Source organism: Accipiter gentilis, chromosome 1, assembly GCF_929443795.1.
Source record: "Accipiter gentilis chromosome 1, bAccGen1.1, whole genome shotgun sequence".
In the NCBI taxonomy this organism is placed as follows: domain Eukaryota; kingdom Metazoa; phylum Chordata; class Aves; order Accipitriformes; family Accipitridae; genus Astur; species Astur gentilis.
This window is the reverse complement of record NC_064880.1, coordinates 23,301,205-23,315,588: the sequence shown is the minus strand read 5'-3', so window position 1 is coordinate 23,315,588 and position 14,384 is coordinate 23,301,205. Positions and strand designations below refer to the sequence as shown.

Here is a 14,384-nt window from a genome sequence, read left to right as displayed (position 1 = left end):
TGAAGCCTCTTTGAGAAAGCACCTACCCTTAACTATCTTTCTGCCGTTACCTCACACTAACCTACAAGAGCTGCTGAACAAACAGCAGATGTTCATTTGCCATCAGTGCTTCAGTAGGTGGCAGAGGAGTGTGAAGGGTCCTGCCAGAGCTCACTCTGCCCAGCACTCTCCAGTGGTGAAAATCCAGCGTCCTGTAAGAAGAACGATTTTCTGCCTTGCTTGTGACCAGAGAGACATTCTTTTGGTTCCTTCACCTCCCATAAGACAAAAATTGAGGCATGCCGACCAAAAATACCATGAAAGAAGATTTGCATTCAGGAGAATAAAATTAATTGCTTCTTCAACGGAAGATGCAATGTAATCCGACTTACCTGTCTGCAGTCATGATCCAATTTGCTGTACTAACACATGTACACACCCACCTTCCCTCTTCTGCTGCTGCTGTACAGACCAACCTGAATATACAAAACAGCCCGTACACCTGAACATAACCTTCGGCGCTACCTGTGCACTCTGCATGGACACGTGAACTTTCAACTCTGCAGCTGGAATCAACCAGAAAGTCTAAGGCTTCACATACTTTGTGAAGATGACATGTTGTGATGATTTTTTCTGCATTTTCAGTCAGCACTTGCATATCCGTTAACGATGAAGGTGCCAAAAGGCATGGCTCAGAGCCAGAAGAAAAACTGCCATCATTCATAGCAGTTTTCAGATTCAGCTACATTATTTAAAAAAAGGGCCAAAGGCTCTATAGAGACAAAGCCCTTCCTATTCTGTGGTGTGCTGTATATCATGCTGTAAGACAGGAATGCCAAAAGGCCATTTTACATGTTTACATTATAGAGCAGACCAAGGTCTTGAATTTTATGGAATTACATTGTGCGAGAGAAAGAAAACTGTCATTCTAACAACCTCAAGGTGAAACGCACATTGTCCCTGCCTGTAGAAAAATTACATGAGAATGCATAGGCATGTGCATGGGCAGGTTTCACTATGGCTTAGCTCAAACACGGTTTCTCATCATCTGTGGGTTTAGGAACAGCTCACTGACGACCCCAAGGAAGCGTGGGTATTGCAGCCGAGTCAAAACTGGAACAGAGACTTCCCCAAAACGGGGGAAGAAGACAAGAGCTCCCAGCTCATCAGGTTGGTATGAGATTTCCAAAACACTTGCCAAAATTGTACACGTTTCTAGTACTTTAAGGTTAATTCATTAGCAGCAAATCAACATGAATTTTTCAGAAAAACTGGAAAAGGAGACTAGTTGGCACTGAAGGAGACTTTCTGAAGGACATAACATAAAAGGGTAGGGGAAAGTCTGCTTTTTCTTATTCTGAAACCCTCCAGCACAAGAGGGATATGGTCCTCTGATTTGTAGATGTTGAAGTCAGGGCTCTCAAAGTAGACTTCGGTCACCTTCTGGAAATCAGACACCACATACAAAAAAATATTGTATCTACATAAACAGAGCACAAATAATTGTGTGGTAATGCTGCAAAACCTCACTATATTAAAAAAACAGGATGAGTAATACATTCAGTACTGGCCTAAAAGCAGTCCACAGTATTTCATTTCAACACATTCAGTAAGGCTCCAAGATTTTTATAACCTTTCATAAAAGAAAAATTAATGGATATTGCTGAAACAACAGTATGATTTGATCTTCACAATAATAACTAAAAAGCCTCGTAAAGCACAAGAGCAAGCAGCAATGAGGCTGGGAACTAGAAAGCATAAGGCTTCCTATTACACTCAATTAAATTGTTAATCATGTCATGTACTCACTTTTTAATCTCTTTAAACCAATACAGAGTATGATAAGTAATAAATTCGTTTTTATGAGAAACCTTCTGATGTATCCTTGGTTGCCAGGAATGAAAACTGTTTATGAAAAAGTAATTTACAGCAAAAGTTTATACGAAGTACAGAGCTTCATGGATATCAAGTCATATGAACAACAATTCAGAACAGACAGAAACATAAATATGCTAAAGTTAATATTAAATTCTTCATATATCTGGAACTTTTAATCTACAGTTTGTAAAGTGTATATTTATATTACAGTTTCTACTGTTTCATAGTAGTTTATATATCTTTTCAATCCTTCCAAGATTGGTGAAATCCTGTTCATAATGTGGAATGCAGTTGGTATGTTTTAAAAATTGGGACTTCATTATGGACTCTGTTGCTCTTCCGTTAAATAGGTGAAACAAAACCCGCAACAAAATTAATCACAATCTACATACCTTTGACAACAAAAGGTGTTTTTCCTAATCCTGCAGCCCAACAGAATTCAACAAGAACATGAGCTCTTCCATCTCTCTTTTCCTAAACTTTAATCCCCATCCCAGCAAGACCTGCACCAGGCTTAATCCCAACTCCATCGCTTCCTCAGGACCTTAACGATCAACCTGTCCTTTTCATACAATCTCCAAATCCTCAGCCTAAGCTTAACCCCAGCTGCCTCTGCAGACTGCACAGCTCACACCCAGCATCAGGTCTGAGTAAAAGCAAATTCACCACTGCCAACAGCACCCCCAAACCTGGCCCTGCAAACCATGAAAGTTTCTCCAAACCCACAAACTTCACCTTGCTTCATTTATCACACCTTTTCTCTTACGTGAATATGAATCCTATTCCTAACTACACCTAAATCACCAATACCTTTGCAAAATGATACTTAAGACGTTTGTGTTTAATGTCACCAGCATTCACATTACCAGTGTGATCCATTCAGGACTCAAAATTGCATTGAACTGCTTATCCCTTTTATACCCCATAAGCCCTCATCTTCTCAACCACAACTCCGAATTTTGTCTGGAATAAGAAAACAAAATGCCATTCATGTATAAATGTGACATTCATGGCTGCCAGCCATCTCCTCGCTCAACCTAGCATACAATGTAAGATTCGGACAGAAACCGAACAATTCTCTCACCCAAAATTGTGCAAACAATTTTCTAACATTAAACACATCAAGTGATTATTACCTGCAAAAAAATGGGGGGAAAAAAAGCTTATTCCAACATGCCAAAGCCAGCTTACACCACAGCTCTGGGACCTGTTACTTTTACAATCGCTCATCTTTTTTTTAACAAGCCCTAACACTAACAACAATGCCAATGCAATAAATGCCCAAATCACTAATTGTGGCTGACTTCACTAACCAAGTTTAACACAAGTCTTCTTTCCAATTCAACCTGTATCCTAAAGCTGAGGACCACAGAAGATTTACAAAGAAACATTAAGTCTTACTCTCGCGCTCTCAAAACTTAACGTTAACAAACCCTAACTCCAGCCTTACCGTACTCAGATCACCAGCAGCTATGCTGATGATAAACTGGCACATTTATGCCCAGCACCAGCTCTCATCACACCCCAGTGGTTCCTTAAAGATATAGTAAGAAAGGGGCCTCTGCTCTTTCCTCACCACCACTGCCTTAATGCCCACACCTACAACAAACCTAAATACGCCATAGTCCCTCCTGCTAAAACTAGCTCTCGTGCCACACTAACTGCTCCTGGAGGGAATTCAGCAAGAAATTTATTGTTGTCTTCTCAAGGGGAGAAAAGGTGGCAGCTCTGACACTAGACTAGAAGGAAAAAAAGGGCCAGAGAAAGAAAACAGAGACTTTGATGAATTTGTCATTACTTCAAACCTAAAGCAGGGAGCAACTGTCAGAGCCTGCCGTGTTAACTGTTCAGAAGTTATGGTAATTCTCAGTGCATTTCCACATGCTCCCAGGCCTTAGGCACGATGATTAATAGCCCTCTCTCACAGCTCTGTATGAATGGGAAGATAACGACAGTGACAGATCACTGTGGCTGAGACTCTCCTAGTTGCCGCCAGCCTTCGGAAAGTTATAAATGCTGTGATTTCTTTAACTCGCAGGTAAAGTGTGTCATCATCCCTGGCTCTAGTTAGAACCCACAATTACAGCTTCACGCAATAACTCTAAGCTGAGCAAAGATCCTTTAACAGTCTCGCAAAGCACTGATCAGGGTGAGAGAGCCAGAAGGTCAATCACCAACTAAGTCATAAATGTTTCATTTAAATAAAAAAAAACAAAAACAAAAAACAAACAATTTTTAAAATTCTAAGTGTGTAGGACAGATCTGGCGTTTCAGAAAGGACTAAGAGACTGTCACTTTGTCCCTGGCACATCCCCTCCTGATCCTAAAAAGCCCTGAACTCTACTAAATCTAAATTCCTAGAGGCATCCTGATAACTAATAAAGGCAAGTTATTCATGCTATCCTCTAGAAAAATCAAGGACTGCTTTTAGATGTCTTCCCTGCTCTGAAATCCTTGCAAATTCAATTTGCATGCTTAATTAGCATCTCTGCCCTCATGCCACACTGTTTACAAGAAGCAGTCCTCATTACACAGTTATGCATCTATATTTCTTCCGCTTCTGAGTATACATTGTGCATTTTAATTCTTGGATCTGTTTCACTTGCTGGTTTGGGTGCAAGACACACACATCAACACTTTGAAAAGCCAGCCTACCACCTTTGTATCTGTTTTGCCTAGTTATATTTATGAACTAGCTCTTGAAATTCCTTTCCATAAAGACTGTCTGAAATACCTGAAATCCATCATAGCTGCAACTGTGAAAAGCCTTTTGATCTTAGAAGTAGAAATGACCCTGGAAGCTCATGCAAACTTGAAAGGTAACACATCAGGGGATGGAGGGCAGGGAAGCCGAAATCTGAGAGCTGTGTCAAAAGAATGATTTTTTTTTAATGAGCATTTGCACCCGTTTTCTACCTTTTCTATTTGGGCATGGATTTAGAGCACCTGTCTACCTGCAGCTCTGCTCAGCTTCCAGTGCCCTCTCTCGCACACATGGTTCAGGCGCGCAAGGGAGATGCCACCTTGCAGATGGGGAATGGGGCAGATGCCCGCAAAGGTGCTGGAAGAATTAAAGATATCACATAAGTAATGCAGCAATGTATTGCGAGAGGCAATGAAGAGTACCATTAACATATTCTCCTAGGTATATATTAGCTGGCTATTTGTGTCCATAATGGATCAGCAAAAGTTGTTTGGGCAACAATCTGCAACACAATCTGCAAATCACCCAGATGCTGTGTGGTGCTGCTGATGAAACAACACCGGAAAAACTTGTATGGCAAAAACATCTAGCAAGACTGGCAAACTAAGAAGTAACCCTATCCCTTTTATATCCTAAACTTAATACCCAACAATTTGATTTGCCTTTTCTTCATTTGCTTACTCTTTGCATCTTCCTCACACGACAGATTTTTATTTGAACACATCTGTATGCCAAGACAGTGCCGTGGCATGCTAAGGGACACCACATTTGTCTGGTGACTGAGAAACACATGTGCAAAGGCTGCAAAAACTCTCAGGTGTTCTCCCCAAGGCACTACTCATGACTCAGTATGGATGCCTCCACAGGAGGTGGTCAGAGGACCTCAAACTTTTCAGTTTTGTGACAAAACACCATCTTCGGACCTCTCCAAACCCACAGTAACGGCAGGCCCAGAACATCACTTCATATCTCGTTGTGGCTTCTCTCCTACAGCCACTGCACTTCTTATTTTCACCCTGACTTGAAAACCCAGTGTGACCAGATGCATTTTTTTGCTGCTATGTGTAAATACTGACCTGGAACTACCTGCACTGATAGCCTACTATTTGTTTTTACATGATGTACATTTTAGATTTTCTTGTTTATTATTTGTTTTGATGGATGCTTGACCATTTTTATATGCTTCAGCTGCTAATAGGAAACAGTGTAATTTTAAGACTGGGCACAACAGGTTCAGGTTCCATCTCGGCACAGTCCCTGGGTGATAAAAGCTTGGAAAAAATATGCGTTAAACTGTATTAAAAAAAATTTCATTCTCCATTTCCCAATAAGCAAAGCTATAATGTATTATTATTTGTGCACTGGTGTGCAAGGTGCATCTTGCTACAGTAAGGGTGAGCTCCGTCAGAAATGACCAGCCTCTAAATTCCTTGGTGATCAAGCAAAAGTCATGGAAGTGTTCAATAAATAGTACAGTACAACACAAAGCATGCACTGAACACTATGTAATCACTGAAATAGTGATGTCCCTTGGAGGGAGGAGGTTTTCCAGTGTTTCCCTTGCCCAGGAGGGACACGAGCTCTAATGGGGTTGCTCTGACGCTGTGACACAGCACAAAGGCAATGAATGGGTCAGACTCAACACCCATCCAGCCCAGACACTGGATGCTCAGCAGCACATGGCTCCGTTTGAGTACAGATTGAACCGTTCTCTAGCATATACTTTCAGTTTTTAGAAATCCAGGGGTTACAGTCTCCCACAAAGATTGGGAAAAATGCATCTTTGCAGACAAAGTATTTTGCATGCAGGGCCTTGTTATTGATGCTCTTGTTCCTCCAGCAATCAACAAAATATGTTCCTCACAAGTACCAGCAGCTTATAGACAAATAAAAGGCATGGCCCCTGCCCCAAGCAGTTTACAGTGGAATGAGAAAACATGGTAAAAGGGAGGGAAGTGGAACAAGAGAATTGATAGAGCATAATGTCATGAGGGCGCCTGCTTTCACAGTCCAAGCATCCTGCTATTTCCATCCTTTAAAACACTGGCACAAGCCTTCAGGACCATGCCTGCCCTGTTATCACTAACATGCCAGCATGGCAAGCCTAACTTTCGCATGAATGATTCCCTTCTCTAAATCCCTCTTTTCCCTGCTTGCAATGCTATTGTTTCCGTAAGATCTCATTACATATTAATAACCATTCACCCATTCATTCTGATTCCAGATGGGAGATACCAGCTATACAGGGGCTGACAGAATGAGATTTATTCACAGGTCTTAACATTTCACTTGTGTTTCCAACGTCACCATGGTTTTCGAAGCAAGGAGAAAAGAAACAGCCTGGCACTCAGCCATGCTAACAATCTACTTGACTTTTTCCAGGACTACAATCTAATTCTGTTCCTGCTTAGACTAACTGAGAGTTTGACTCTTCAACTCTCACCTCATCCCTCTGCCAGCTACATTTTCCAGCCAGCTATCCTTTGATGCCTTTTTGTCTCCTCCCATTTCAAGCAGGAGAGCTATTCACAACCAATGCAGTGGTCTTAATCACGATGCAGCCTCCTGTGATTAAGAGTCATGAAACTCAAATAAGGATACTGATGATAAGCATATTAACCACCATGGGAGAATTTTAATCATTTCACAGTCTTCTGCACTGGAGCTCTGCTTGGTGTCTCTCAGTAAAACATAATGGCCACATATACTGTAGCTTTATAGCCCTATTCACTTTACTGCTTACACCAAATACAAACATACATCACTGCAATTCTACATAGTCTCTTATTCTTTCTTCCTCTTTCCCTGCCACCATCCTGCATCATGACCCTGGTAGTCACTCAATGAAAACAAACAGTATTTAGAGTTCAAACACTTTGACCTGAGCCTTTTATTACCTGGTTGTAGAGGCCCATACTGTCTAACTTCTCTGCTCTTTCTACTGTTCTCTCTTTGGAAACGGATCAATAATATATTTTCAACAACATGAAAGGTTAAGTCTGTGGGGAAACAAATATCCATCTCCATATCACAAGGCAATTATGTCAATTTAGTGTCTCAGGTCCCCAGGCAAGTTTCCTATCTGACAACAAGAAAAGCTAATTACTAGCTGAGGTTTGAGCATACTTACACCTTAGCTGTGCAAAACAATCATTGTGAATTGAGATGCTCTATTAAAACAAACAACCCTTTTAAACTTGAAAAAAAGTAGTTACTGGGACAAAAGGGTTATTTATGTAGCAAATCACATTGTATGTTGCTGTGATTTTAAACAACGTAAGATGTACATGCAAACAGACCATACTTATCAGTATGTGAGGTGCATACATGTGGAAACACACACATAATGAAAAGAAGATTCCGTTAGAGATAGAAATATTTTCCATATAGAATTCATTTTTATTGCATCTCTTAAAATTAGAGCTTGAATAGAATGTACTTTCTTGCATATATTTTTAAGTAAAGGCTAGCACATCCTTTATAACTGTTTTCCATACTTCAATGGCCTGCAGGGTTTATTTCATAGTTCATTATTAAGGTGACCACAAAAGCCACCTTCATTTTCACAGGCACTGAACACACACAATTCTTTTCCAGAGCTGGGGCTGTTCACTCGCCCCTCGCACGCTCCACCTTCAGTCCCACCAACCATACCGCTCATTCCCCATTTCTTAAAGGGCTGACCAACTTCTTTGACTTGATATCCAAAGATGTTGATCCACTTGCATACCTGTGGGACCAATTCCATTCCATCTGGGAGTCACCAGACATTAAAAGCTTCCCCTTTTGTGTTCAAAGCACTTAATTAACTTCCCACACATAGCATACTACACTACCTGCTCTGTTGATTTTTCAGGAAGTCTTTTCATTCTCACCGCTCCAAACCAGATTGCAACCAGAAGGCAAAAATCTCTCTACCATTGTTATGTTTCCTCCATGTCTATCTCTGTCTTGAACTAGAAGAATATGAGAGAATGCTGTAGATGCTATACAGAAACCAAGTTGCCTACATGCTCATACATGCGTAGAACAACTTGACAATAACCAAACACGTCTCTAGAGGATATCAGTATTTGAAGTTCTAAAGAAATTATTTTCTATATTTAGACTAAATCATGCTTTCATGCTTCAGTTCATGAAGATGCCCAGAAAGACAACACTGCAATGTCTTCTTTAAGTTACTGACAGGTGGTTTCAATTACAGTAACTTTCACTGTCAAGCATCAGTTTGTGATTAAACTGTAAATGTATCTCACACTGAAAAATACACAAAGTGGGCTACAAAGAAAGGGCACGTCTTCAAGAAAGCTCCCCTTGAATAGAAGCATTCCTTAAGCATGAAAAAACCCCACCTTCTCAATTACCTATGTTTGGGAAGCTTCCTTTAGCAAGCCTGCCTTTTTTTGTTTATTTCTGCAGAATTTAAACTCTCTCTGCAAAACATGAGTTTATAATCTTGGTGGGTAAAAGGCAGGCAATTCCAAATGTTAATGAACGCTGGGATTCTTCCAGAGACTGCTGGTATCTCTGGTACCTCCAGTGCTGTCTGTCACCTTGTCAACAGAGTAAAACTGAGATGTCTACAATTCATATCCGGCAGGATCCAGCAACACTGAGGGGGGGACACGACGACAACACACAGAAATAAAGAAAAAACACATCAACTTCAACCCATGGCTTGTAAGAACATAGAGTGGTAGGTGAGGGCAGACACAGGAAACACTGTAAAAGAAAAAGGTAGGAAGAGTAGCATCTTTTCCCAAATTCTAGGACTCTAAACCAACTCCTGCTGAAGCTGGCACTGCTGTCAGGAGGGGGAGAAGCAAAGAACCTCCGCTTTGTGCCCAGCCCTCTAACAGCAATGTATTCCCACCCCCGGCACTCTTCCAGCAGAAGCATTTACGTAACTGTACAATGAGCTAGAAATAACCCAAATACACAATACATGACTATGGATTGAGTCTCCAAGGTCGATGAGTACGAGCAAAGAAAAGAGGGATCACTTCCACCTCCTCTCCAGTAGCTGAATAAGGACGTTAAAATGCAGAAATTGCAACCCCAGGGCATCCACACTTTCTCCACATGCCATTCCTCCCTGTAGCTGCAACTCTACAGTGTCCTAACCAGTCACTCGCTGTCAGAGGTAATTCATTAACCATAAGAATGCCAGAAATATTGACTAGCCCTTTATGTTTAAAGGTTCAGAGCCCATCTCCAGTGTTTTGCATGCAGACATACCGCTTTCCAGTAAGTTTTCAGCCAAGACATCTTTGCATTAGAACGCATATAAAGAGTGATTGCATTTTAAGTGGAACCATAAGCAACTGGAGATGAAGATACCTTCCTCTCTCCCTTCAATAGCTGAGCAGTTGCCACCAATGGAAACAAAAAAGACGTGAAAAATCAAAGTGTAATAACCTATGTTGATGTGAGGTGAGCTATTTAACCTCTCTGACCAGTCTGTTCTCCCTGACATTTAGCAGACAGCCAAAGCTTATAATGGAGGATTAGCGGAGACCTGCTTTTCAGTAGGCATTGACCACCAGGTTCTGGTACATCGACTTTTATCACTTGCTCACAAGATAGACAGGCAGCTTTTATAGCCAATAGTACTTTGTATCGTCTGTTCAACAGTTCTGCGTGTAAAACGTAATAGGTAGAGGCAATTTGTATCTGCTAGTCTTAACAGCAGCTTCAAGATTTCCTTTTAAATATTATTTCCTACTCGACCAACATTTGCTTTTCTCTCACAATGTTATACTTCTCAGAAACTCAAGTTCAGTCATTTACAAACTTCTACTAAAAATCCACTTTAAGACTAAAATCCACTTTGTTTACTAAAAAAAAATAATAATCCAGCTTTAGTGACGTGTGCCCAGTCTTCTGTATACTCATTGCAACTTAAAAAAGCTGAAGCTATTTGATACTTAGATCCATTGGGACTTGTACACAAATAAATCCATCAGAAAGCATCATCCTTATTTTCCTTCTTCCTTATGCTAGGCCATCTGTGCAACTCACTTCACAGCTAGAGAAAAAAACAGAAAGAAGATGCTCTAACATTAAAAAGTTATTTGAAAGAAGAGCATTTTGCTGGTGGTAGCATCTACAGCAGACAACACTTTTGAATTGAAGGAGAAAGTAAGACTAATTTCAAAGAAGGTTTGCCTTTATCTACATCCTGATGGAAATCTCCAGCATGCAGTCATAGCTTCAAAATGTTTCCACCACATTCAGCTCTTAACCACACTAATGGATGTTTAGACCATTACCTTGTATAGAGAGGTTACACCATAGCCTTTCATGTTGATAAGGACAGGAGTCAGTAAATTCTTTGAACCAGTCTCATCTTTGTTTTTCCTGTTCATAAGGGGTAAAAGGCTGGTTTTAAGCCCTTTAATTTTGTTTCATGGTCTTAATAGTAAAACCTGAGCACTTCCTGCTCACCTTAAAACACAGCGGGGAGAGCGGGAATCATCCCTATTCCAAATGGTAGTTTTGGCATCTCAAATTTAGTCATATACTAAGCACCTTGTTGAACGACAGCCAGGTCCTGCAGTGACAGCAGGTATCCCAACAGTCCTCGTGTACCCAACAGCAGCAACATCTACGCGTAAACACCCGCAACTAGAGAGAAATCCAGCCTCAGTGCTCATAAGATTGCCAGATTTTGAAAGAAGTACTGGGACTAGTCAAAGCCTAAACCAGTAGGGTTTTACTCACCAGGGTCAATTTAATGATACCTTTCACACCATCTGTACTGAGACTGATGAATATATTCACACCACTAATTTATTACTCTTTCTTTTACCTTAAATTTCCCATTTCTTTTGTCTGAAAGATGTATCAACCTACCCAAAAGACAGCATGTTTAAGAGTAGTTTTCCTAGCAGGCTGACCTATCTTACAGAATTATGAATTGAGGAAGCTTAACCGGACATTTACAAATGTTTAAGTCGTATTTTTTTCCCTGCTATAATACACTTTTTACTAAACCAATGTTTAGTCCAGTTCACAGGGGTTTGTTTTCCCCGAAGCCAGCTTTTAAAAACTATCATTTTAATCAGTGATTTACTCCCTTTTCCCCCCCCAGTTTCATTTGGCACAACAGCTCATTTTTCATATATTTTTATAAATTGTCTCAAGGACTGCATCACAGTACGGACAACCCCAGCAAGCCATCCCCATTTACAGCTGCTCCCTCAAAGGAGCACTAGTCACACAGCACCTTCTCTGCACACAGGGGGTTGTATTCTACAGAGCACAAGATTTCTCCGCACAGCTCACCACTGTAAATCAGCTCCCCATTACTCCTCAGTCTCAGCTGAAAATGCAATAGATAAGAGACCGTCTTTTCTCTCTCTGTTAATACTAAATCCAGCTGTCAAGAGACAGCACAGAGCATGAGGCTTTAAAATGGTTAATGAGTAATTTCTGCAAAGGCAGTTTGGGTTCTGTCGTGGTTTAACCCCAGCCAGCAACTAAGCACCACGCGGCCGCTTACTCACTCCCCCCCATCCAGTGGGATGGGGGAGAAAATCAGGAAAAGAAGTAAAACTCATGAGTTGAGATAAGAACGGTTTAATAGAACAGAAAAGAAAAAACTAGTCATGACAATGATAACACTAATAAAATGACAGCAGTAATAATAAAAGGATTGGAATGTACAAATGATACGCAGTGCAATTGCTCACCACCCGCCAATCGATGCCCAGTTAATCCCCGAGCGGCCATCCCCCATCCCCATGCCCCCAAGTTTTTACACTACATGTGACGTCCCATGGTATGGAATACCCCTTCGGCCAGTTTGGGTCAGCTGCCCTGGCTGTGTCCTGGGCCAACTTCTTGTGCCCCTCCAGCCTTCTTGCTGGCTGGGCATGAGAAGCTGAAAAATCCTTGATTTTAGACTAAACATTACTTAGCAACAACTGAAAACATCAGTGTGTTATCAACATTCTTCGCATACTGAACTCAAAACATAGCACCGTACCAGCTACTAGGAAGACAATTAACTCTGTCCCAGCTGAAACCAGGACAGGTCCCTCTTCCTCAAATAAGTTTTTCTGGATAATTCTATTTTAGAAGGAAAATAACATCATTTAAAATCTCAGCAAATGCACTACAGGAGATAGCCTGGTTGCACCACCTCAGACCAGCACAAGGCAGAGTTTTGCTCCTACGTGCACAACCCTCCCTTCAAGGATTAGAATTGGCATTAAATTGTCTCTCACCCTTACCAGTAGTAAAGTTAGCGAGCCCCCCAGTACCCTCTTCCTTCAGCTCCCCAGCCCGGCTGTGGGAGAGGGAGAGGCATACAAGGAGCCCAAACTCCCAAGCCCTGTCTGTTTTCCAGGGAGGGATGAGGCAGAGGAAGAGCAAGACACATTTTTCCTAACGCCTCCAGCCTCAGCTGACAAAAGCGCTCCTCAAAGATGCAATGCCTTATCACAGGGGGGGAAGACAATCGAACTGCCAAATGACCAGATCAGAACGTGTTCGTTCCTCTCTGCTTGTTTCATATGGAAACACCATAAATGCAGTGGAAGCCTTATATGAAACTCTTAATGGATTGGACTCCAAATTCTTAATGAAGTGTTTGTTAGATCTACATTGTGCCTAAATCACTACATCTGGTATTACAAATAAATTAAATGTGAGAGTAATACAAAGCCCCTGCTTCCACTTGCAAGCAAAACTGTGACTCTTCATCTAGACAGCAGTCCTGCAGGAATATAAATTGAGAGTGCAGAAGCAGTGAGTATTTTTTTCCATATAAAACAAACCAACATTATTACATGCATAAAACATTCCGAGTTTCCACACAGTCTCACATTTGTGAAAGGTTCCACTGAACAGATCTTCATTTCAGTATTTAAAGCCGTAGAAAATTTCAAATTGTTTTACATTATTCAAAAAACAGAAATAAGGATGCCCCTTTAGTCTGTAATTAAAGCGGAGCTGTCTTCCGCTGCTGTCATCATATTAAGTTGCAGCTTTTATTGGAGTTAGCCTCTACCTTACTGGCCCATTTCAGCTGTTTTGGGTGTAATAAACATAGATTTCAATTTCCCCACAGCCCAGTCTGAAAGAATGTGTATATTGCCCTACTAATACAGGGCAACGATGGACAAGCTAAAGCGTGTAAGAGAGGGGGCCTCAGGTGACAGAAAGAAGCTTGTCAATCTTTGTAACCATTTCATTATAGTAAGATCACTGCTATTTCTGTGTTGTCTCTTTTTTCCACAGGAGACTCTTACAGTAGGAGATGGGCAGCACCACAGCCTAAAAGAAGCCACAGGTTCTCCACATGCTCTGCTGTGATCCAGCCCTAAAACAGGTCAAGTTGACGTGCAGCCCAATAGGGGAGGGGAGCCACCTGCACAGATCTGCAGGCTGTGCTCGCTGACTCTCTTCAGCATTTGTTTGCTACTGTGCTTTGTTTTCTCCCTCACTGCTCGTCAGCTCAGAAAGGCATCTCAAGTTTCACACCGTCTGCAGATTATGAGCAATTATTATGGGACATGTAATCCAGAAGCATTTGGTATGGCTTGCACTACCTACAGTAAGATGAATGTCTGAAGGATCCCACGAGGTGACCTGAATCCAGCCCTCCCACTAATATGATAAATGAATCCTGTAAATGAAGGTCAGAGTGGCAAACATTTTTGCCTATAGGAAGCTCTGGTGCCGCTGTATTCTTTCTACCTGCTGCAATCTCCTTTATTTTTAAAAGAAAATTGAAAACAAATTTTAAAACCTGCTTTCAAGAGTTGCATGCAACAGAAATATGCTAGACGGTTCCACATTTCAACCCTAAATTAAA

General features: G+C 41.2%; 1 protein-coding gene across 4 annotated transcripts in view; it reads right to left on the bottom strand.

Annotated features, from left to right (window-relative positions):
- Positions 1-14,384, bottom strand: part of PLCL1 (phospholipase C like 1 (inactive)) — a 213,417-nt gene that overhangs the window by 114,275 nt on the left and 84,758 nt on the right. Inside the window, exon 2 of one of the 4 annotated variants that reach the window (XM_049813993.1) lies at positions 8,398-8,507. The exons of the other annotated variants lie outside the window; for them this stretch is intronic. Within the exon in view, the coding sequence (XP_049669950.1) occupies positions 8,398-8,430 (33 nt within the window). The 5' untranslated portion in view covers positions 8,431-8,507. The remainder of the gene's footprint in view (positions 1-8,397; positions 8,508-14,384) is intronic. 4 annotated transcript variants of the gene reach the window in all.